The 23,333-nt window shown below is 38.6% G+C and overlaps 1 protein-coding gene across 2 annotated transcripts in view; it reads right to left on the minus strand.

Moving 5' to 3' along the window:
- RNF103 (ring finger protein 103) overlaps positions 1–23,333 on the minus strand; it is a 94,368-nt gene that overhangs the window by 13,724 nt on the left and 57,311 nt on the right. For both annotated transcript variants that reach the window (XM_011228823.3, XM_002922336.4), the window contains one exon: positions 4,774–4,953. In XM_011228823.3, coding sequence (XP_011227125.1) covers positions 4,774–4,953 — 180 coding nt within the window. The remainder of the gene's footprint in view (positions 1–4,773; positions 4,954–23,333) is intronic.

Below are 23,333 nucleotides of genomic sequence, written 5' to 3' on the forward strand. Positions count from 1 at the left end.
ACCAGGCATTGTGCTTCCATGCTAGGGCAGTAGGGCGATCCTGCTGGAGTCAGTCTGGACAGCCCCAAACAGAATCTCCATTCTCTCTTTAGAGCCTCTTCCTTCCCCTGGCTTTCCAGTGTCTTTTAATGGCCCTGCATTCTTCCCAGATTCAAGGGCTTAGAGCATTTCAAGCTTATTTATACTTTCACCACGTCCATTTACTCTGCATCCAGACTAGGTCTTCCTAGCACCCTCTAGTCCACTCCATCCCGTCAGACTGAGCTACTCAGCCCTGCCTGGCCAGGGGCCCTGGTCCCCCTGCCCACCCTCAGCTGTGCCAGCCCGTCGCTGCGCTGCAGTCTGTGCTCGCAAGGGGCTGACCGCTCCCCTGCCTAAAAAATGAATGACAACTCCTCAGTTTAACTGATAAAACTGACTCCAAATGACCTTTGGAGCTTTACCTCCCACTGCCCCTGCCCATGTGCTCTTGTCAAATGGAATCAAGTGCTGTTTTCTGAACACGGCCTGAAATATTTCACCTGTGCCTTTGTGCACCCCAACCAGTCAACTGACAGGACTCCGATTCTCCCCAAAACACTTCTCTGAACTCCCCCTGCATATTAACCTGTGCCATCACTACCGCCCATCTCAACCCGAGCTTTCTCTGAAAACCGTTGCTCTCCTAACAGCTGTAAAAACCGTCTTCTTCACCTCCCTGCTCAGGCTCTCCGGCCACCCCTCCCCACTGCCCTCAGGCATCCCAACCTCCTAGAACTTTCTTCAGTGTTTTAAGTGCACAGTTCTTTTTGGCCCCAGGGCTTTCTGGCAGTCTGGCTGGACCCCTCCCATCCCCCACCACCCACGTCCTCCTCCAGGTATCATCAGTCCCGGGAAGGAGCCATCGCTGACCTGACTGCAGTTCCCATTTATAGTCCCCAGGTGCTTATTGCAAATTTGTAGGCCATCTGCTTACTTCTTAAGTTTATTATTTCTTAGGTATTTTTATTTTTGTTAAATTTATCCGATTATTTGTTTTCCACCCCATACCCTAGAGGGCAATGACTGTGCCTGTAATGTTGATTATTTCATACCTGTGCCCAGCAATATGTCTGGCACATGATAGGGGCTTAAAAATGGATTTATTAAATGTATTATCATTTCGCTCTTTGTAGTTTCGTCTATCTGCCTGAGAACACTGGGGAAGGTCCTCAGGCAGCCTACACTTAATCCAGCCTCCCCACCCTATCCTCTCCCTTTCTTCCTTAAAAAAGAGGAGAGAGAGAGGGAAGAAGGGGGTGGTGAGAAGGAGCTCTGAGAAATAGTTCAAGGAACACTAGAACATTTCAGAAAGAAGACTATCAATGTGAGGAACAATTTGTGTTCATGAAGTAAGAACAGGATGATTAAAAAAAAAAAAAAGGTCAGAGAACTCTTTTGTGTAAATAAAGTTAAAACAGCCAAAATAAAGAATTCAAGAAAGGAAATGGAAAATAAAGTCGAAATTTCTCAGAAAGGAAAACACAGTGACAAAATTGATGACAGTGATACCCTGAACCTACATCTAACGCAATCACCACGTGCCAGGCGCTGAATAAGCTTCACACCTATCCTACGAGGAAGGTGCTATTATGATTTTCAAAACGGAAAACAGGAAAGGTAGAAAATTCAAGGATCAGTCTGGGAAATCTGACAACTAAAATCTTTTTCTTCCAGAAAGAAATAGAAAGTACAATGGAAAGGAAATGATCACATGAACATATCCAAAAACTAAGAGAACAGGGAATAGAGGGACAGAACCCCTGTCTTCTAGGAATCCAAGTGAAAATATTCACGGATGAAAGTGTGTGAGGTCTTGGGTTCCCAGGGGAAAATGCAGGGAGGGAGTGTGGGTACAGCTGAGGTACGACCAGCCACGATTTCTGTGTGGGCATGGCAATTCTGACATGCCCACTAAGACAAAAAGTGGAGATGCCACCCATACACCAGGTGACAAAGTCGGGCTTGCAGATAAAAACATGGAAAGCAACATTTGGAGGAACGAGGTTAGGTGAGGTCACCTGGGGGACAGAGAATATGGAAAACAGCAGAGGATCCAGAACAGAGCTTTGGACCACTTTGACATTTAAAAAGCAAGTAGCAGATATTTTACTTTTCGGTTGTGATAAAACCACAAATAATATATATTTGAAACCAATGATAAAATACATTATTACAGGTGTCTAAAGAATAACAAGCTTCTGACTTCTCTGCAGTACATGAGAGCTTTTCTGATGTTTACTGCTGAAAGAACATTCTACAGAAGAGATTTTTCACACAGATCACTTGTGAGCTGTAACTGAAAAGGTTTTTAGGAATCAGTACGCAGAAAGAAAAGGTGAACAGAAGACCATGATCAAGTACGTTAGTTCCCTGAGAAATGTTTTCTGCTATTAACAAGGTAACATTTCTCAAAAATTATGAAGTCTGACAAAGGTTGGTGAAGAGGTATGGAAAAAAGAACTCTCAACCACTGCTGGTGGGAAGGTAAATCAGTAAAGCCTCTTTGGGGAGCAATTTCGCAATTCCACCAAAATTTAAGCCCAGTTATTTTTAATACAACAATCCCACTTCTGAGTATATAATTGTCGTAAAGAAACCTTAATGCATGTGCGAAAGTGAAAAGACATTCACAGCAGCACTGTAATAGCAAAAAAATTAAAACAGCCTAAATGTCCCTCAATGGGAGAAGAAAAAAAAGTAATAACATCCATCTGATGGAACACCGTCCAGTAGTTTTAAAATGTATCATTATCAGTATACTTCAAAAACACAATGATAAATGGAAACGACGCAGAATGGTACACGTATAATACCATCGCTACAAATTTTAAGATTCATGAGAGCGGTTACCCGTGGGGAGGCTGAGAGAGAAGGGACTGAAACTGGGAAGGCATTATTAAAGGAGCTTCAACTTTAGTAACAGGGCTTCTACTAGAATATAAAACTGAAGCTAATATAACAAGATGTCAAACTTCACTGATTCTGGGTGACAGGTACCCAAGCGCCTGCTACATTAGCTGGTGTACTTCTGTCTTGGCCATCGGGGAACCAGAGGCTGCGCGCACGGTGCTTTACTCACAGGAGAAGCGGGCAGCAGAGGAAGCTGTGTTTTCTAATGTTGACTCAGTAAATGCTGAACATTTTTAAAGGAAGTTCACCACGGTCAACTGAACACGTATCTTACCCTTTCAGCATGTTGCAGAAAGAACAGGAAGTGAACATGGAACCTTCCTTGCTGACCGAAAGGCAAGAGGACACTTAAGCTTTCAAACTGACAGGTAAGATTAGATTAGTTCTTCCCGGTCTCTGTGGTACTCCGGCTTCTTCAAAGGCATGTATCTAGATTATATATCCAGTATTTATAGAGTATATCCAGTATTTAAAGAGTGTGTGTGTGTATATGTACGCGCACACACGCATGTGTGTATAATTACTTACGGCTGAAATAACAGATTTTAAAAGTTAAGATATGGTATGGTTGCGTTTTTTTGTTTGTTTTTTTCTCCTTCCCAATACAGTATTACTATCTTCAGTATCTGGAGAAAGAAACTGATGATATATTCATTACCAGGCATTCTTAACTACTACATCTAAATGTTAATATTGAATGCAAAGGAACACCTTCAGAGCCAAATACAACCAAATAATGGATGAGGTACTCATTTGGCACCAGCTTCTAAACCGAAACATGCAAATCTCCTAGCTTTTGAGTGTGATGTATCATCAATGTCATAACTGACAGAGAGCTGAAAATATTCCTTAGTGAAAAACTTCACTGTAATTTCTGAGTCAGTACTCAAGTCTAAATACTTTTTTTAAGATTTTATTTATTTGACAGAGAGAGCGAGCCAGAGAGGGAGTATAAGCAAGGGGAGTGGGAAAGGGAGAAGCTGGCTTCCCGCTGAGCAGGGAGCCTGATGCAGGGCTCGATCCCAGGACCCTGGGATCATGACCTGAGCTGAAGGCAGACGCCCAACGGCTGAGCCACTCAGGTGCCTCTCAAGTCTAAATATCTGACAGTCACCTGCTGCCATTCTCAAGGAATGATACTTCTGAGTTAGGACTTTTTAATTCAACAGAAATTAAGTAAAAAACCAGAAACCAACTGGCTGTAAAATTTAACCTATGACCCAAGCTGCCACTGACCTGGAGACAGATGCAAGTGAAAGATCGTAACAGTATTATACTGGACAATAAAAGAAAACTAAATTATGTTTATTTTAAATATTATAACACATTTTTTGAAATTAAACTGATAGTTCACATGTGTGCTGAATACCTATTACATAGTCTGGGATTCCTAAGATGTAAGGAAGCACTGGGGAGACAGCCAGAGATAAGGCAAAAAAGGAGGTGGGTGAAAGCCAAAGACAAACATGAACTATTTCAAAATTCTGCCTTGGGGGGTTTGCACCCAGACAGAGGGAATGCTCTTCTGCCTCCTCCAACGCACTTCTTACTCCCATGAGTCAACGCTCAGGTCACTTTACAACACTGCTCACATAATGGATAATATTCTAAGTAAAGCAGATTGATACGCTATTATTATAACAACACAGGCGAAAGAAAACGAATCATAAAATGATAGTCGTAATTATATTTTGCATTTGTCTAACACTCCAATGAAGACAATATAAAGAGTACAAACCAGAGCTGAGACGGTTTCTCCTACTCAAGGAAAGCAGCCCGTGCTGCTAACAAGAGCAAGCACATGAGCGCCAATGAGGGGCAGGAAGGTAACTGCCAGCTTACCCAGCTGGTTCTTCATCCCCATGAGCACGGAGTTCATGTGAGCTTTGGAAGCGTAAAGCTTGCTCACGGCCTTCCTCGACCTGATCATCTCCTTGGCTAGGACCACACAGACATCCTTCTGACCCTTCCTGGCGGCATCCTTCACGGACCGTTTCACTTTTTCTTCTTCTCTTTGGATATCTAAATTTGGAACATAACACAAAACACCAAAAAATTCAAGGTAAATCAGGACATGTATTGGCACTCAAATCTGTTCTTATGGTGATCTAAGTGCGTCTATTAAAAGGAAAACAGGGGCAGCGGGCTGGCTCAGTCAGTGAAGCCTTTGAATCTCTGGGTTGTGAGTTCAAGCCCCATGTTGGGTGTAGAGATATTTTTTTTTTTTTGCATTTAATGATTTTTTTTTTATTATATTATGTTAGTCACCATACAGTACATCCCTGGATTCCGATGCAAAGTTCAATGCTTCATTAGTTGCGTATAACACCCAGTGGCACCATGCAATACGTGCCCTCCTTACTACCCATCACCAGCCTATCCCATTCCCCCACCCCCCCTCCCCTCTGAAGCCCTGTTTCTTTCCCAGAGCCCATAATCTCTCATGCTTCATTCCCCCTTCTGATTACCCCCCCCTTTCTTTACCCCTTTCTTCTCCTACCGATCTTCCTACTTCTTGTGTTCCATAAATGAGTGAAACCATATAATAATTGTCTTTCTCTGCTTGACTTATTTCACTTAGCATTATCTCCTCCAGTGTCGTCCATGTTGCAGCAAATGTTGAGAAATCGTTCTTTTTGATGGCTGAGTAATATTCCATTGTATATATGGACCACATCTTAATCCAGTCATCTGTTGAAGGGCATCTCAGCTCCTTCCACGATTTAGCTATCGTGGACAATGCTACTATGAACATTGGGGTGCATATGGCCCTTCTCTTCACTATGTCTGTATCTTTGGGGTAAACACCCAGTAGTGCAATTGCTGGATCATAGGGTAGCTCAATTTTTAACTTTTTAAGGGACCTCCACACTGTTTTCCAGAGTGGCTGTACCAACTTGCATTCCCACCAACAATGTAGGAGGGATCCCCTTTTTTCACATCCTCTCCAACAATTGTTGTCTCTTGCCTTGTCAAGAGGTTCTGAGATTCATAAGAATTATTCCGCCGTCAACCTCCTGGTCAACATTCACCTGCGGGCCTCCTGTACCTACCTCTCTCCTGCGCTTCTATTTCAACTGCAATGATGTGGCTCAGCAGGGCGTGGGCCACTTCCTCCACAGTGGGCACCAAGCATCTCTTGAAGATGCAGAACCAGCACCCTCTTCCAGGAGGTGTAGAAGCTGCCCCAAGAGGAGTGGGGCAAAGCCCTGGACACCACAGAAAACACCATGTCCCCTGGAGAAGAACCTGAACCATGCCCTTTGGTACTTGCAAGCCTGGGCTTCTGCCCATGCAGAGCTCCACTTCCTGGAGAACCACTTCCTAGATGAGGAGGTAACACTCATCAAGAAGATGGCGACTACCTGACTCACCTTCACAGGCCGGCCAGACAGCAGGCTCTTCAAAAGGCTCACCCCTCCAAGTAAGACTATGAGCCTGCAGAGCCTGGCAGCCTTTGAGGGGCCCCTCTTGCCCCCTCTGGTGCCTGGGGTTCTGCCTGAGCCTCTCCCAGCACCACCTGGAGCCCTCACTCAAGCCCTGGACCAAATGGAAACAATACTTTTCATGACAAAAACAACAAGAAACCTGAAACTCAAACCCATTAAACAATAATATGCCATTCCCTCCTCTCACTAGCCCCTGGTAACCATCATTCTACTTTCTGCCTTTATGAATGACTACTCTAGCTACCTTATATAAACAAAATCATAGACTACTTGTCTTTTTGTGACTAGCTTATTTCACTTAGCATACCATCCTTAAGGTTCATCCATATTGTTTCATGTATCAGAATTTCCTTTCTTTCTAAAACTGTATATACCAATACAAAATTTTATTTATCCATTCATCCATCAACAGACACTTGGGTTCTTTTCACTCTGAGTTATTGTGAATAATGATGCTATGTACATAAGCGTACAACTATCTCTTGGAGCCCCTTCAAATATTTTGTGTACATACCTGTATTACCATAGACTGGGTGGTTTGCACAACATGAATTTTGTTCCCACAGTTCTGAAGGCTGGAAGGTCTAAGATCAAGAAGCCAACAGCCAATTTTGTTCCTGCTGAGAGCCTATTTCCTAGTTTGCAGATGGATACCTTCTTGCTGTATCCTTGCATGGCCAAGAGATACAAACACTCAGTCCATAGCATTCTGCCTCCACCCAAATTTATGTCCTTCTCACATGCAAAATGTACTCATTCCATCCCAACCACCTCAAAAGTGTTAACTGATTCCAGCATCAACTTGAACTTCTAAAGTCCAAAGTCTCATCTAAATATCATCTAAATCTTACACCTGAAATTAATGTAACACTGTGTGTCAACTATACTAAAGAAACAAAATAATCAATAAATAAATATCCAAATCAGATATGGGTGAGACTCAAGGTATGACTGGTCCTGAGGCAAAATTCCTCTCCAGCTATGAACATGTGACCAGCACAAGATAAACATTTTCATTCCAAAAGGGAGAAATAGGAAAGAAGAACTTAAGGTGAAAGTCCCAAGCAATTCCAAAACCTAGCAAGGCAAACTCCACGAGATGTGAAGATTTAAGAATGCTCTGATTTCCAGACCCACTGAGGGGGGCAATATCACCCCCATGTTTTGCTGGGGCACCACCATGCTGTGGCTTTCTGTGGAGGTCCCATCCAATCTGAGGCTCTGCCAGGCAGGGAGTCACGCCCCCAGGGCGCTGCCAGGAGTCCTTTTCTATGGCTTTGACTGGAGGCAGTCTGGATTACTAGAACCAAGACGGTAGCCCTCATGACCTCTGAATCAGCTTTTGAACATTCTTTCCTTTTCTTGAAAAATAGTGCAGGATCTAAGGCTAATGGTTTATTGTCCTGTCCTGTAGAATCTAAGTCTGACAGCGTTCCTTCATTCCGACCTGTATCCATCTCCTTCAGTTCAAACTGGCAGTGATCTTGCTGGGGTCACTGAAGAAGTCTGAGGTTAACACACATCCTAATCTCCTTACCAAACGGTTGGTCAGCCATAGCCTTGTCTTCTTTCAAACATGCTTTCTCATTTTCTGCGATATGTACAGATTGAGACTATGCCAAATCTTTAAGTTTTGCTTCCTTTTTGTTTAACAATTCTTTTTTTGAAATAATAAATGAATTCAGTAACATTACCGGATATAATATGCAGAAATTGGTTACATTTCTACACATTAATAACAAAGTAACAGAAAGTAAGAAAACAATTCCATTTACAACTGCACCAAAAAGAATAAATACCTAGGAATAAACTTAATCAAGGAGATGAAAGACCTGTATTCCAAAAACTATAAAACACTGATGAAATCAATGAAGATGACACAAATGAAAAGATATCCCATGCTCATGGATTCAAGAATTAATATTGTTAAAAGTCTATACTACTCAAAGCTATCTACAGATTCATTGTAATCCTTATCAAAGTACCAAAAGCATTTTTCACAGAACTAGAACAAATAATACTAAAATTTCTGTGCAACCACGAAGGACCTTGAATAACCAAAGCAACTTTGAGAAAGAACAAAGCTCCAATTATCACAATCCCAGATTTCAAGATATATTACAAAGCTATAGCAATCAAACACTATGATACTGGCACACACAAAAAAGATATATAGATCAACAGAACAGAATACAGAGTCCAGAAATAAACCCATACTTATATAGTAAATCTATGACAAAGGAGGCAAAAATATACAATGCAATAAAGACACTATTTTCAGTAAGTGGTGCTGGAAAGTTGGATAGCTACTTGAAAAAAAATAAGACTACACCACTCTCTTTACCATACACAAAAATAAACTCAAAATGGAGTAAGACCGAAATGTGAGACCTGAAACCATAAAACTCCTCGAAGAAAACATAGGCAGTAATTTCTTGACATTGGCCTTAACAACATTTTTCTAGATAGGACTTCTCAGGCAAGGGAAACAAAAAGCAAAAATAAATTACTAAGACTATACCAAAATGAAAGCTTTTGCAAAGTGAAGGAAACCATCAATAAAACAAAGAGGAAACCCACTGAATGGGAGAAGATATCTGCAAATAATATATCCAAATAGGGGTTAGTATCCAAAATATATAAAGAACTTACATAACTCAACGCCAAAAAACCCCAAGCAAACACAAACAAAAAACCACCCCAAACAACCTGATTAAAAAATGGGCAGAGGATCTGAATAGTAATTTCTCCAAAGACATACACATGGCCAACAGACACATAAAAAGATGCTCAACATTACTAATCATCAGGGAAATGCAAATTAAAACCACAATGAGATATCACCTTACACCTGTCAGAATGACTAGAAAAAAAAAAAAGAAAATAAGTAACAATTGTTGGCGAGGATGTGGAGAAAAGGGAACCCTCATGCACTGTTGGTGGGAATGTAAATTGGCGAAAATGGAGAAAATGGAGAAAAATAGTATGACCCTTCAAAAACTTAAAAATAGAAATACCATATGATGCAGTAATTCCACTACTGAGTAGTTACCCAAAGAATACCAAAAGATTGATTTGAGGAGACACAGGCACCCTGTTGTTTATTGCAGCATTCTTTACAACAGCCAAGATTTGGAAGCAGCCCAAGTACCCATTGATACATAAATGGATAAAGATGGGGTATATACACACAACAGAATATTACTCAGCCATAAAAAGGAATGAAATCTTGTCATTTGTGACAACATGGATGAACCTAATGGTTATTATGTTAAGTGAATTAAGTTAGAGAAAGACAAATACTGTATTATCTCACTTACATATGGAATCGAAAAAATAAAACGAACAAAAGGTAGATATGAACAGACACTTTTCCAATGAAGACATACAAATGGCTAACAGACACATGAAAAAATGTTCAAAATCATTAGCCATCAGGGAAATTCAAATCAAAACCACATTGAGATGCCACCTTACACCAGTTAGAATGGCAAAAATTGACAAGGCAAGAAACAACAAATGTTGGAGAGGATGTGGAGAAAGGGGATCCTTCTTACGCTGTTGGTGGGAATGCAAGTTGGTACAGCCACTTTGGAAAACAGTGTGGAGGTCCCTCAAAAAGTTAAAAATTGAGCTACCCTATGATCCAGCAATTGCACTACTGGGTATTTACCCCTAAGACACAGATGTAGTGAAGAGAAGGGCCATATGCACCCCAATGTTCATAGTAGCATTGTCCACAATAGCTAAACTGTGGAAGGAGCCAAGATGCCCTTCAACAGACAAATGGATAAAGAAGATGTGGTCCATATATACAATGGAATATTACTCAGCCATCAGAAAGAACGATTACCCAACATTTGCAGCAACATGGACAGGACTGGCGGAGATTATGCTAAGTGAAATAAGTCAAAGAGAAAGACAATTATCATATGGTTTCACTCATTTATGGAACATAAGAAATAGCAGGGAGATCGGTAGGAAAAGGAAGGGAAGAATGAAGGGGGTGTAAACAGACGGGGGAATGAACCACGAGAGACTATGGACTCTGGGAAACAAACTGAGGGCTTCAGAGGGGAGGAGGGTGGACAACTGGGATAGGCTGGTGATGCGTATTAAGGAGGGCACGTACTGCATGGAGCACTGGGTGTATTTATACGCAAACAATGAATCATGGAACACTACATCAAAAACTAATGATGTACTGTATGGTGGCTGACATAATAAAAAATTAAAACAAAACAAAAAAAGTAGAAACAGACCCACAGAGAACAAACTTATGGTTGTCAGAGGGGTGAGGTGGTTGGAGGATGTGCAAAAATGGGTGAGGGGAGTGGTAGATACAGGCTTCCAGCTATGGAATGAATAAATCACTGGGATAAAAGATAAAGTGTAGGGTATTTTAATAGTGTTGTATGGTAACAGATGGTAGTTACACTGGAGATGAACATAGCATGATGTATAGAGAAGTTGAATCACTAAGTTGTATACCTGAAACTAATGTAACATCGTGTGTCAACTATACTTCAATAAAAGAAAGAAAAACAATTCATTCTTCAGTTCCTTTCCTTCTCCTTGCATTTTACTATAAACAGGAAGAACCAAGCTACCCCTCGAATACTTTGCTTAGAAATCTCTTTAGCTAAATATACAATTTCATTGCTTGCAAGTTCTAACTTCCACAAAACACTAGACCCCAAACATAGTTCAGCCAGATTCTTTGCCATTTTATAAACAAATGCCTTTTCTCTATTGTCCAACAACACATTCCCCATTTCCGTCTGAGACCTCATCAGAATGGCCCTTAACATCCATATCTTTACCAACATTATGTACATGGTTACTTAAGTGTTCACAAGATGGAGGCTTTCTCTCCTGCTTTTTTTGTTCTAAGCCCTCCCCAGAATTGCCGTTAAAGTTCCATTCCTGGTAAAGTAGGCCATTCTTAGCATGCAACTCAACATTCTTCAAGCCTCTGCCCAGTTCCAAAGCTGCTTCCACATTTTCAGATGTTAGTTACAGTAGCATCCCACTTCGTGGTATGAATATCTGTATTAGGTCAGGCTACTATAACAGAAATGCCACAGATCTGGTGAATTAAACAACAGAATTCATTTCAAACCATTCTGGAAACTGGAAAGTCCGAGATGAAGATGCTGGCTAATTCAGTTCCTGATGACAGCCCACTTTCTAGTTTGCAGATAGACACCTTCTTGCTGTATCCTCACATGATGGACAGAGATTATCTTTCTTGTGTCTCTTCTGAAAAGGGCACTAATCCCATCCATAAGGGCTCCAACTTCATGGTCTAATTATTCCCGAACCCCCACCGCCTCCAAACTATCACACTGAGGACTTCAACATATGAATTTTGGGAGCAAAACACACATTCAGTCCACAGTGACACTCAAAAGTGCAACTGTGGAATCACATGGCAATTCTATTTTTAACTTTTTGAGGAAGAGCCATACTATTTTCCACAGCTGCTGTGTCATTTTATATTCCCACCAACACTGACCACTGGTTCCAGTTTCTCTACATCCTTGCCAACACTTATTATTTTGTTTTGATTGATTGCAGCCATCCTAATGGGTCTGAAGCGTTAATCTCATTGTGGTTTTGATGTGCATTTCCCTAATGATTAGTAATTCTGAACATCTTTTCATGTGCTTATTGACCACCTGTTTACCTTCTTTGGAGAAACATTCTAAAGACTTGAAAGTCTACTGGAGTCCTTTGTCCATTTTTGAAGCGTTGTTTTTTCAGTTGAGTCATCGGAGTTTTATATATAGATAGATATTTATATATCTATCTATATATATAGATAGATATAAATCACTTATCAGATCTGACTTATAAATATTTTCTTCCATTTGGTGGGCTATCTTTTTATTCTATTTATTCTTTTTACTATGTTTTGTGATTCATAAAACCTTTTAATTTTCATGAAATCCAATTTGTTCTATTTGTGTTGTTGCCTGTGGCTCTGAGGTCATATCCAAGAAATCATTGCCAAATTCAATGTCATGATGCTTTTGCTCTATGTTTTCTTCTAGGAGCTTTATAGTTTTAGCTTTTACACTTAGGTCTTTGATCCGTTTTGAGTTAATTTTTGTATAGGGCATTAGGTAAGAGTCCAACCTCATCCTTTTGCATGTGGATATCCAGCTCTCCCAGCACCATGTGCTGAAAAGACTCTTTTCCCCCCAACAAATGGTCCTGGCATCCTTGTCAAAAATCATTTGGCCATATATGTGAAGATTTATTTCTAGGCTATTTCATTGGTCTTTATGACTGTCTTCATGCAGGTAGTACACTGGTTTTATTTCTACAGCTTTATAGTAAGTTTTGAAATAAGAGGGTGTGAGTCCTCTTTGTTCTTTTTCAAAACTGTTCTAGCTCCTCCTTGAGATTCTATATGAATTTTTAAATGGATTTTTCTATTTCTAAAAAAAAAGTCATTGGGATTTTGATAGGGATTTCACTGAATCTGCAGATCAGATTGGGTGCTACTGATATCTTAACAATATTAAGTACTCCAATCCATGGACACAGAATGTCTTTCCATTTATTTATATCTTTAATTTCTTTCAGTAATGTTTTCTAGTTTTCAGTGTACAAGGCTTTCACCTCCTTGGCTAAGTTAATTCCAAGGATTTCATTCTTTTTGTTACTACTATACATAGGACTGTTTTCTTAAATTTCCTTTTCAGACTGTTCACTGTTAGTGTACAGAAATGCCACTGACTTTTGTGTGTTTTGTATCCTGCTAATTTGCTGAATTCATGTATTAGTTCTAACAAAATAGTTTTTTTAGAACTAATAGATTTGTTTGGAATCTTGAGGGTTTATACGCACACATAAGATCAATACAAAAAGGTAATTTCACTTCTTCCTTTCCAATCTGGATGCCTTTTATTTCTTTTACTTAATTGCTCTGGTTAGAGCTTCCAGTACTCTGTTGGGGAGAAGTAGCCAAAGGCAGACATCCTTGCATTGTTCCTGATCATAGAGAAAAACTCTTCTTTTACCACTGAGTTTGGTAATGTTTGCTGTGGATTTTTCACATATGGCTTTTATTACATTGAGGCAATTTCCTTCTATTCCTAGTTTGTTGAATGTTACCATAAAAGGGTGTCAAATTCTGTCAAATGCTTTTCTGCATCAACTGAGATGATCATGTGGTTTTTTTCCTTTATTTTGTTGATGTACTATATTACATTGGTTGATTTACATATATTGAACTACCCTTGCATTCCAGGAATCCCACTTGGTCATGGTATATAATCCTTTTGAATCGTCTGCATTTTAAAAAAATGTCTGCATCAGGGGCGCCTGGGTAGCGCAGTCGTTAAGCGTCTGCCTTCGGCTCGGGGCGTGATCCCTGCGTTCTGGGACTGAGCCCTGCATCGGGCTCCTCTACTGGGAGCCTGCTTCTTCCTCTCCCACTCCCCCTGCTTGTGTTCCCTCTCTCGCTGGCTGTCTCTCTGTCAAATAAATAAATAAAATGTCTTAAAAAAAATTTCTGCATCAGTGTTCATAAGGGATATTGGTCTATAGTTCTCTTCCTGTAGTGTATCAAGGTAATGATGGCTTTAGAAAACAACTAAGGAAATGTTTTCTCCTAATTTTTTGGAAAAGTATGAGAAGAACTGGGGTTAGTTCTTTAAATATTTGGTAGAAATCACCAGTGAATACATCAGGTCAAGAATTTTTCTTTGTTAGGAGATTTTTTATTACTGATTCAATCAAGTCTGTTCAGATTTGCTCTTTACTTTCAGTCTTGGTAGGTTTTGTGATTCTAGGAATTTGTCCATTTCAAAATGTGTTATCTAATTCATCGGTACACAGCTGTTCACAGTGCCCTTATATATTTTTTAATTTCTGCAGAATCATAGTAATGCTCCCACTTTCATTTACGATTTTAGGGACTTGAGTCCTTTCTCTTTCCTCCCACTTTTATTCAATCTAGCCAAAGACTGGTTAATTTTGTTGGTCTTTTCAAAGAACTCACTCTCGGTTTCTTGTTCTCTACTGTTTTTCTATTCTCTATTTTACTTCTCTCTGCTCTAATCCTTATTATTTCTTTCATTCTGCCAGTTTTAGGTAAATTTCGTGTTCTTCTAAATCTGTGAGATGTAGAGTTAGAGGTGGTTGATTTGAGATCTTTCTTCTTTTTTAATATTAGCATTTTTATAGCCATAATTTCCCTCTGAGCACTGCTTTTGCTACACAGCACAAGTTTTGATATATTGTGTTGTGGTTTTCACTCATCTCTAAATACTTTCTAGTTTCCCTTGTGAATTTTTTGACACATCTGTTGTTTTAAGAGTGTGTTATTTTCCTAATATTTGTGAATTTTCCAGTGTTCCTTCTTCTGACTTCTAATCAACCCTTGTAGACAGAAAAGATATTTTATATATTTTTTAAATTGACTGAGACTTGAATTTTGAGCTAACACATGGTCCATTCTGAAGAATGTCCCATGAGCACTTCAAAAACATGTGTATTCTGTTGTTGGGTATTCTGTAGAGGTCTATTAGATCTAGTTGATTTATTGTGTTGCTCAAGTATTCTTATTTCCTTATTCATCTTCTGTCTGGTTGTTATATTCACATTTTTAAAAAAGATTTATTTATTTAGAAACTGTGTACACATGAGCAGGAGGGAGGGGCAGAAGGAGAGAGAGAAAGAGAATCTCAAGCAGACTCCACACTGAGCGTGGAGCCTGACTTGGGGCTTGATCTCACAACCCTGAATCACTACCTGAGTCAAAATCGAGGCTTAACCGACTGAGCCAATCAGGTGCCCCTGGATGTTATATTCACTTTTGAGAGTAGGTTATTAAAGTCTCCGATTATTATAGAATTATTTCCCCCTTTAATTTTGTCAATTTTTGCTTCACATATTTTGACAATCTGTTTTTAGGTGCACATATGTGTATAATTGTTATATGCTCTTATTCTACTGAAACTGTTAGTAATATAGAATGTCTTTTTGACTTATAATCTTTTTGATTTAAAGTTTGTTTTACATTAGTATAGCAACTTCCACTCTCTTTTGGTTACCATTTCCATGGGACAACTTTTTCTGTCCTTTCATTCTCAACCTATTTGTACTTTGGGATCTAAAGTGAGTGCCTTATAAATAGCATAGAGTAGGATCATTTTTAAAAATCAGTTTTGTTTAAGCTCTTTCAACTGAAAAGTTTAATCCATTTACATTTAATTACTGACAAGAAGGTGCCTACTTCTGCCATTTTGCCAATTTTTCTGTAGGCCTTACAACTTTCTTGTCTTTCATTTCCTGCACTAATGTCTTCTTTTCTGTTTTCTTTTCTTCATAGTGAAACTTTTCAAATCCTATTTCATTGGCTTTTCTGTATAATCTATAGCTATTTTCTTGGTGGTTACCATAGGGATTGCAGTTAATATACTAAAGTTATAACACTAATTTGAATTTATATGAGCTTGGCTTCAAAAGCATATAAAAACTTTATTTCTATACAGCTCTGTCCCCACCCCATTCAGTTACTGATGTCGCAAAAGTACATTTTTCTGTAGTGTGAGTTCAAAAACATAGCCTAATATATTTTTTCAAATGCCCAAGTCTCCTAAATCATGTAGAAAACAAAAAAATGGAGTTACAAACTGAATTTACAAAAATGTTAGCTTTTATAATTGCCCATGTATTTACCTTTAACAGAGATATTTATTCTTTTATATGGCTTCAAGTTACTATCATATTTTAATTTCAACCAGAAGGACACCCTGTAGCGCTTCCTGCCAGGCTGGTCTAGTGGTAACAAACTCTCTCAGCTTGTTTATCCAGGAATGCCTTGATTTCTCCCTTGTTTTGCTGGATATAAGATTCTTGGCTGATAGTTCCTCTTTTGGCATTTGAATATATTAACCCACTGCCTCCTGGCCCTCAACACTTCTGGCAAGAAATCTGCTGAAAATCTTACTAAGGATCCTTTTATATGGCAAGTCCTCTCTCACTGCTTTAAACATTACCTGTCTAAAGTCTGATATTATAATGTGGCATTATAATGAGCATTGGTCTCTTTGAGTATACACTATTTGGAATATGTGACGCTTCTTGGATGATTATATTCATGTCTTTCATAAAATTTGAGATGTTTCTGTCACTAGTCTTTTAAATCATCTCCCTGTCCCTTTCTCTATTTTCCTTCTGGGATTCCCACAAAGTGTATGTTGGTCCACTTCATAGTGTCCTACAGATTCCTTAGGCTCAGTTTACTTCAATTTTTCCCCCTTCTCCTCAGACTTGATAATTCCAACTGTACTACTTTCAAGTTCACTAATTCTGCCTGCTCAAATCTGCTTTCAAGTAACTAATAAATTTTTCATTTCAGTTTTTGTACTTTTCAGCAGAATTTCTTTTTGGTGTCTTTTCATGTTTTCTCTATTTACTGATATTTCCACTTTATTCATGTTTCATTTTCTTGACTTTGCCCACATTTTATTTTGGCTCTTTGCACATCTTTAGAACACAAGTATCTGTTGAGTAAAGAGTCATCTGGTCTTACAGACATTTTCTGTTCATTTATTTTCCTTTGGATGGGCCATACTTTCCTGTTTGTACATCTTATGATTTTGCTGTTGTTGAATCTCATAACTCTGAAGTCAGACTATCCCACTTCACCAGGGTTTGCTGTTTTTCTGTTTTTACTGCTGCAGGGTATCTCTGTGCTGGGGATCAACTTACACTGTAAACTTATAGTCTTCTAAGGTCTTTGCAGACCTGTAGCTTGACCTGGGTGTACACAGTGACCTTTTCTATTCCGCCATATTTGTGGTTGCTTTTGAATGTCTTAGCCCTTGATATTAGGAATGTAAGATGGTACAGTGTGCTACGGAAAGCATTATGGTGTTTCCTCAAAAATTAAATATGGAATTACCATTTAACCCAGCAATTCCACTATAGGGTATAGGGTACCAAAAAAAAAAAAAAAAAAAAAAAAAGAGAGAGCAAGAGAGAGAGCAGGGATTCAAACAGATACATGTACACTCATGTTCAGAACAACATTATTCACAATAACCCAAAGGTAGAAGCACCCATATGTCCATATTAAGATGAACAAACAAAATGAAGCATGCATACAATGAAGTACTTCAATCTTAAAAAGTTAACTCTGACTCATGCTATATAACATGAATGAACGTTGAAAACATTATGGTAAGTAAAATAAGCCAGGCACAAAGGGACAAATATTCTTTGATTCCACTTATATGAGGTACTTATAATAGTCAAATTATACACAGAGACAGAAAACAGAATAGTGGTTACCAGGGGATTTGGTGTCGGTTGCAGGGGTGGGGTGGTGGGGGAGACAGGTAAGTTATTATTTAATGGGTACAGAGTTTCAGTATGGGATGAAGGAAAAGTATGGAGATGGACACTGGTAATGGTTCCACAGCAATGTGAATGTACTTAACGTCACTGAACTATATACTTAAAACTGATTAGTTTTAGGTTATATACTTTACTGTAATAAAAAATAGATCAATGAAACAGCAACAAGAAAAGTATAAGCCATTCATAAATGTTTGTGTGTAAATACAAGTATAGACAGACATATCTGAAAGGATGATTACCAAAATATTTATGGTATTATCTTTGAGTGGGAGAATCTCAGGGTGATTTTAACTTTCTTATTTATACTTTTCTGCATCAATATGCATATTATTACCTTTATACTCATGGCGGAGGGATGCAGAAACGAAGCTATTTTCATTTGAGGAAAGGGGCAATATAAATGATCTAAATTCATACTAATATTGCCTATCATGAGTGCTCTAAATGTGTTTCACATTTAACTGAAAGCTAAAAATGTGGAATACCTTGAGTCCTCCACGAGAAGATGAGAACTACCTATAGTTATACTTTGCTTTATTGAGGTTACTATTTTCTCTTTAAACTTTTTATTTAAGTATAGCATACACACAGAAAAGTATACATAACTGTAGAGGTAAATGAATTTTCACAAAGTAAGCACACCCATATAACCAGGAACCAGATCAAGAAACAAAGTATTACAAAGGTCCCTTTATGTCCGCCTTAATTCATCAGGCCCCCAAGGGTAACCAATATCCTGACTTCAAGATCATAGGTTAATTTTGCAGGTTCTAGTTTTCACGCTGGTTTTCTTAAAAAAAACAAAAACAAAAACTATTCACCTTGACTGCTAACATAAGGCCAAATGAAAGACAATAAAAGTGTTTTTATGATAGGGGCGCCTGGGTGGCACAGCGGTTAAGCGTCTGCCTTCGGCTCAGGGCGTGATCCCGGTGTTGTGGGATCGAGCCCCCACATCAGGCTCCTCCGCTATGAGCCTGCTTCTTTCTCCCACTCCCTCTGCTTGTGTTCCCTCTCTCGCTGGCTGTCTCTATCTCTGTCAAATAAATAAATAAAAAATCTTAAAAAAAAAAAAAGTGTTTTTATGATAAATCTTCAAATGCAAGTAATATTTAAAGCAATCGCATTATTTCAAAGTCAGACTTTGTCTAACGTAACCCCCTTTTTTTGGTATCACCAGTGTAGTAAACCCTACTTTATGCCAGGTACTGGCCTAAACACTTTACATACATTTGCAAATTTAAATGTCATAATTCTATGAGATTCAGAGAATTTTAATAGGGATAGATGGTAGGGTTGACTCCAAAAACCCATGATCTTTTTCTGATACCATGTTATAGAGTTAGTTAATAAACTACCACAAATGAAAAATAATAGGAAATATCATGAAAGACAGAGCTTAAAGATAATTTCAGAAGATAAATAAGAATGTATAAAATGAGCAAATAATAAAGCAAAATAAAATGAGCAAGCACAAAACAGGAATAAACAAGGCTTTTGGGACACTAACTGCATTCACAAAATTTCTAAAGATGACACCGCAATTTTTGTTCTACTATACAGTTTAATTCTACCTGTTATAAGCCTCACATTATTTTTACTTAACACAGTAAATAATGTTCAAAGGAAACTTTAAAAAGAAAAAATATTGTATTTACTTACATACCTAATATTTCCAGCATGCTTCATGCCTCTGGGTAGATCCCAGTTTGTATCTGGTGTAATTTTCCTTCAGCTTACAACTTCCTTTAACATTTCTTGTACTGGACATATGGGCTGTTCTACCTTTGGGTTATTGTGAATAATGTTGTTATGAACATGAGTGTACATGAGTTTCCTGGCAGCAAATTCTCTTGGCTTTTGTTTAAAAATCTTTATTTCACCTTCACCTTTGAATGCTATTTTCATTGGATATAGAATTTTAGGATAATGTCAAGTTCTTTTCTTTCATCATGTTAAAGATGCTTTGGTTTACACTGCTTCTGAAATAAATTTTTCATCATCCTCATCATTTTCTGTATTGAACGTGTCTTTTTTTCCTCAGACCGTTCTCTCTCTTCATTGTTAACTTTCAGTAATTTGAATATGATATGCCTTGGTATGGTTTTGTTTGTGTTGTCCTCTCTTAAGCTCACTGAGTTCCTTGGGTCTGTGGGTTTAGTTTTCAGCTACTATTTCATGTGATCTTTTCCAGACTCCTCCCCTTCTGAGACTCAGATGACACGAGACCACTTGATATTGTTCCACAGGTCACTGATGCTGTGTTCATATCCATTTTTTTCCCCTCTGTATTACAGTTTAGATAGTTTGCACTACTCAATTTCACTGATCCTATTTTTTACACTGCCTTATTTGCTTGTTAAGCTCAGTTCATTTTATTTGGTTTATTTCATTTTATTTCTAAATTCTAGAAGTTTCATTTTATTCTTTTCTACATCTTCTATTTATCTCATTATGTTCATGTTTTCCTTTAACTTCTTCAACATACTGATAATAGCTGTTTAAATCCTGTCTGCTTATTAATAATCATCTCTGTTTTTTCTGGGTCTATTTATATTGCCTAATTTTTCTCCTGATTTTGGGTCATACTTTCTTGCTTCTTTCCAGTTCTTTTCATTGGATGTCGGACACTCTCAATGTTTCATTTCTGAGTGTCTGAATTTTGGGGTTTTTGGTTTTTTTTACTTTCAATGTATTTTTTTTATTAAGTTCGATTAGCCAATATAGTATTTATCATTAATTTCTGACGTGGCATTCAATGATTCATTAGTTGTGTATAACACCCAGTGCTCATCAGATCACGTGCCCTCCCTAATACCCATCACCCAGTTACCCCATCCTCACACCACCCTCCCTTCTGCAAACCTCAATTTGTTTCCCAGAGCTCAGAGTCTCTCATGGTTTGTCTCCCTCTCCAATTTCTTCCCATTCAGGTTTCCCTCCTTTCCCCCCTCCTATTGTCCTCTGCCCTATTACTTATATTCCACATATTAGTGAAACCATATGATAACTGTCTTTCTATGCTTATTTCACTTAGCATAATACTCTCCAGCTCCATCCATGTCGATGCAAATGGTAGGTATTCATCCTTTCTAATGGCTGAGTAATATTCCATTGTATATATGAACCACATCTTCTTCACCCATTCATCTGTTGAAGGACATCTTGGCTCCTCCCACAGTTTGGCTATTGTGGACATTGCTGCTATGAACACTGGGGTGCACGTGCTTCTTCTTTTCACTATGTCTGTACCTTTGGGGTAAATACCCAGTACTGCAATTGCTGGGTCACAGGGTAGCTCTATTTTTAACTTTTTGAGGAACCTCCATACTATTTTCCAGAGTGGCTCTACCAGCTTGCATTCCCACCAACAGTGTAAGAGGGCTCCCTTTTCCCCACATACTCGCCAACATTTGCTGTTTCCCGTCTTGTTAATTTTGGCCATTCTTACTGGTGTAAGGTGGTATCTCATTGTGGTTTAGATCTGCACTTCCCCGATGGCAAGTGACAGAGCATTTTTCTTGTGTCTATTAGTGATTTGTATGTCTTCTTTGGAGAAGTATCTGTTCATGCCTTCTGCCCAATTCTTGACTGTATTATTTGTTTTTTGGGTGTTGAGTTTGAGTAGTTCTTTATAGATCTTGGATATCGGCCCTTTATCTGTAATGTCATTTGCAAATATCTTCTCCCATTCCATAGATTGCCTTTTAGTTTTGTTGTTTCCTTTGCCGTGCAGAAGCTTTTTATCTTGATGAAGTCCCAAGAGTTCATTTTTGCTTTTGTTTCCCTTGCCTTTAGAGATGGGTCTTGCAAGAGTTGCTGTGGTCGAGGTTGAAGAGGTTACTGCCTGTGTTCTCCTCTAGGATTTTGATGGATTCCTGTCTCACATTGAGGTCTTTCATCCATTTTAAGTTTATCTTTGTGTATGGTGTAAGAGAATGGTCCAGTTTCATTCTTCTGCATGTGGCTGTAAAATTTTCCCAGCACCATTTATTGAAGAGACTGTCTTTTTCCACTGGATATTCTTTCTTCCTTTATCGAAGATTAGTCGACCATAGAGTCGAGGGTCCATTTCTGGGCTGTTCTGTTCCACTGATCTATGTGTCTGTTCTGTGCCAGTACCATGCTGTCTTGATGATCACAACTTTGTAATATAGCTTCAAGTCAGGCACTATGATGCCTCCAGCTTTAGTTTTCTTTTTCAACACTCCCTTGGTGATTCAGGGTCTTTTCTTGGGTCTTCCTTTAAAGAGTGTTCAGCTTTGACAGGCAGCTAAGCTGTTGGCAGATCAGCTTTCAAGAACTGTTTTTAAGCTTTGTTGGTGAGGGCTTATGGTAACCTTTAATCTAGGCCTACCTTAGCCTTAATAGTAAAGGCATGATCTTTCTGGGTTCTCTACTGAATGTCCAAAATGTTCAACAATGTCTCTTTCCTGTGTCTGATCAGAACTCTACCATCCCTCAATTCTTTGTTAGCTCTAAGAATTGTTTAGCTTATAGTGTACTGGTATTTGTTCTGTCCCCAGTAATTATTCTTTGCCTAACCTCTTGAAATCTCATTCTAAGTCTGCACAGCTTAGTATTCAGCTAAAGACTCAATGATACACTGTGTAGACATTTAGGGCTCTTTCTCTGAGTACTACCCTTCTCTCTGATACTATGCCCCACAAATTCCAGTGACTAGAGCCTCCCTGAACCCTGTTCTCTGTCTCCTCAACCCCAAGACCACCTTGCTCTGCTTAGAACCTTCTTCCATGCGCTATGATCCAGAAAGTTTCTCCAGGCTGAAAATCAGGACCATATTAAGACTCTTTCCCTCTTCCTGGTAATCAAAATCCTTCAGTGTCAGCTGTCCAAGGTTTGAAAACCAATGTTTCACAGATTTTGTCCAGTTTTTTATTTATGATGGGAGTGAAAGTGCAAGTTCAAAAACATTATTCCATCATGGCTGAGAACAGAATTGCCCTCTCCAATTCCTTTCTTAAGGGAGTGATACTGAAATATCCTTATGGTATTAATTTTTCTCCAATGTTAAAAATCATAAAAGTTTTAAACATTACTATCTCTGTGCAAGTCACCTTAATTTTAAGTTTGTACTTCCTAATAATCAACTTTATCTAGAAGTATATTTTCTTCATTTTATAGCCATGCTAAGATAAACAATTAGTCATGAAAATGGGATTGCATTCCTTACTTATGCACACTTTATTTAATCTGAATTCCATAAAACATTCATTTATAAATAGATTTCTTTAGTTTTGTTGTTTTTTTTTTTTTTACAATGGCTTACAACACAACTGATTCTTTTACAATTCTGGTGGTCAGAAGTCTAAAATCAAGCTGTTGGAAAGGCTGTGTTTTGGAAGTCTTCAGGGAGGAATCAAATTCTTGCCTATTCTAGCTTCTAGAGGACAACTGCATTCTGTGGCTCATGGCGTCTTCCTCCACCTTCGAAGAACATTTCCCTAACATCTGGTTCCATGGTCACATCTCCTCTTCTCTCATTTTTTCTCAACATATTATTTCCTTCTTGTAAAGACCCTTGTGGTTACATTGGGTTCACCCAGGCAA

Source organism: Ailuropoda melanoleuca, chromosome 4, assembly GCF_002007445.2.
Source record: "Ailuropoda melanoleuca isolate Jingjing chromosome 4, ASM200744v2, whole genome shotgun sequence".
Taxonomy (NCBI): domain Eukaryota; kingdom Metazoa; phylum Chordata; class Mammalia; order Carnivora; family Ursidae; genus Ailuropoda; species Ailuropoda melanoleuca.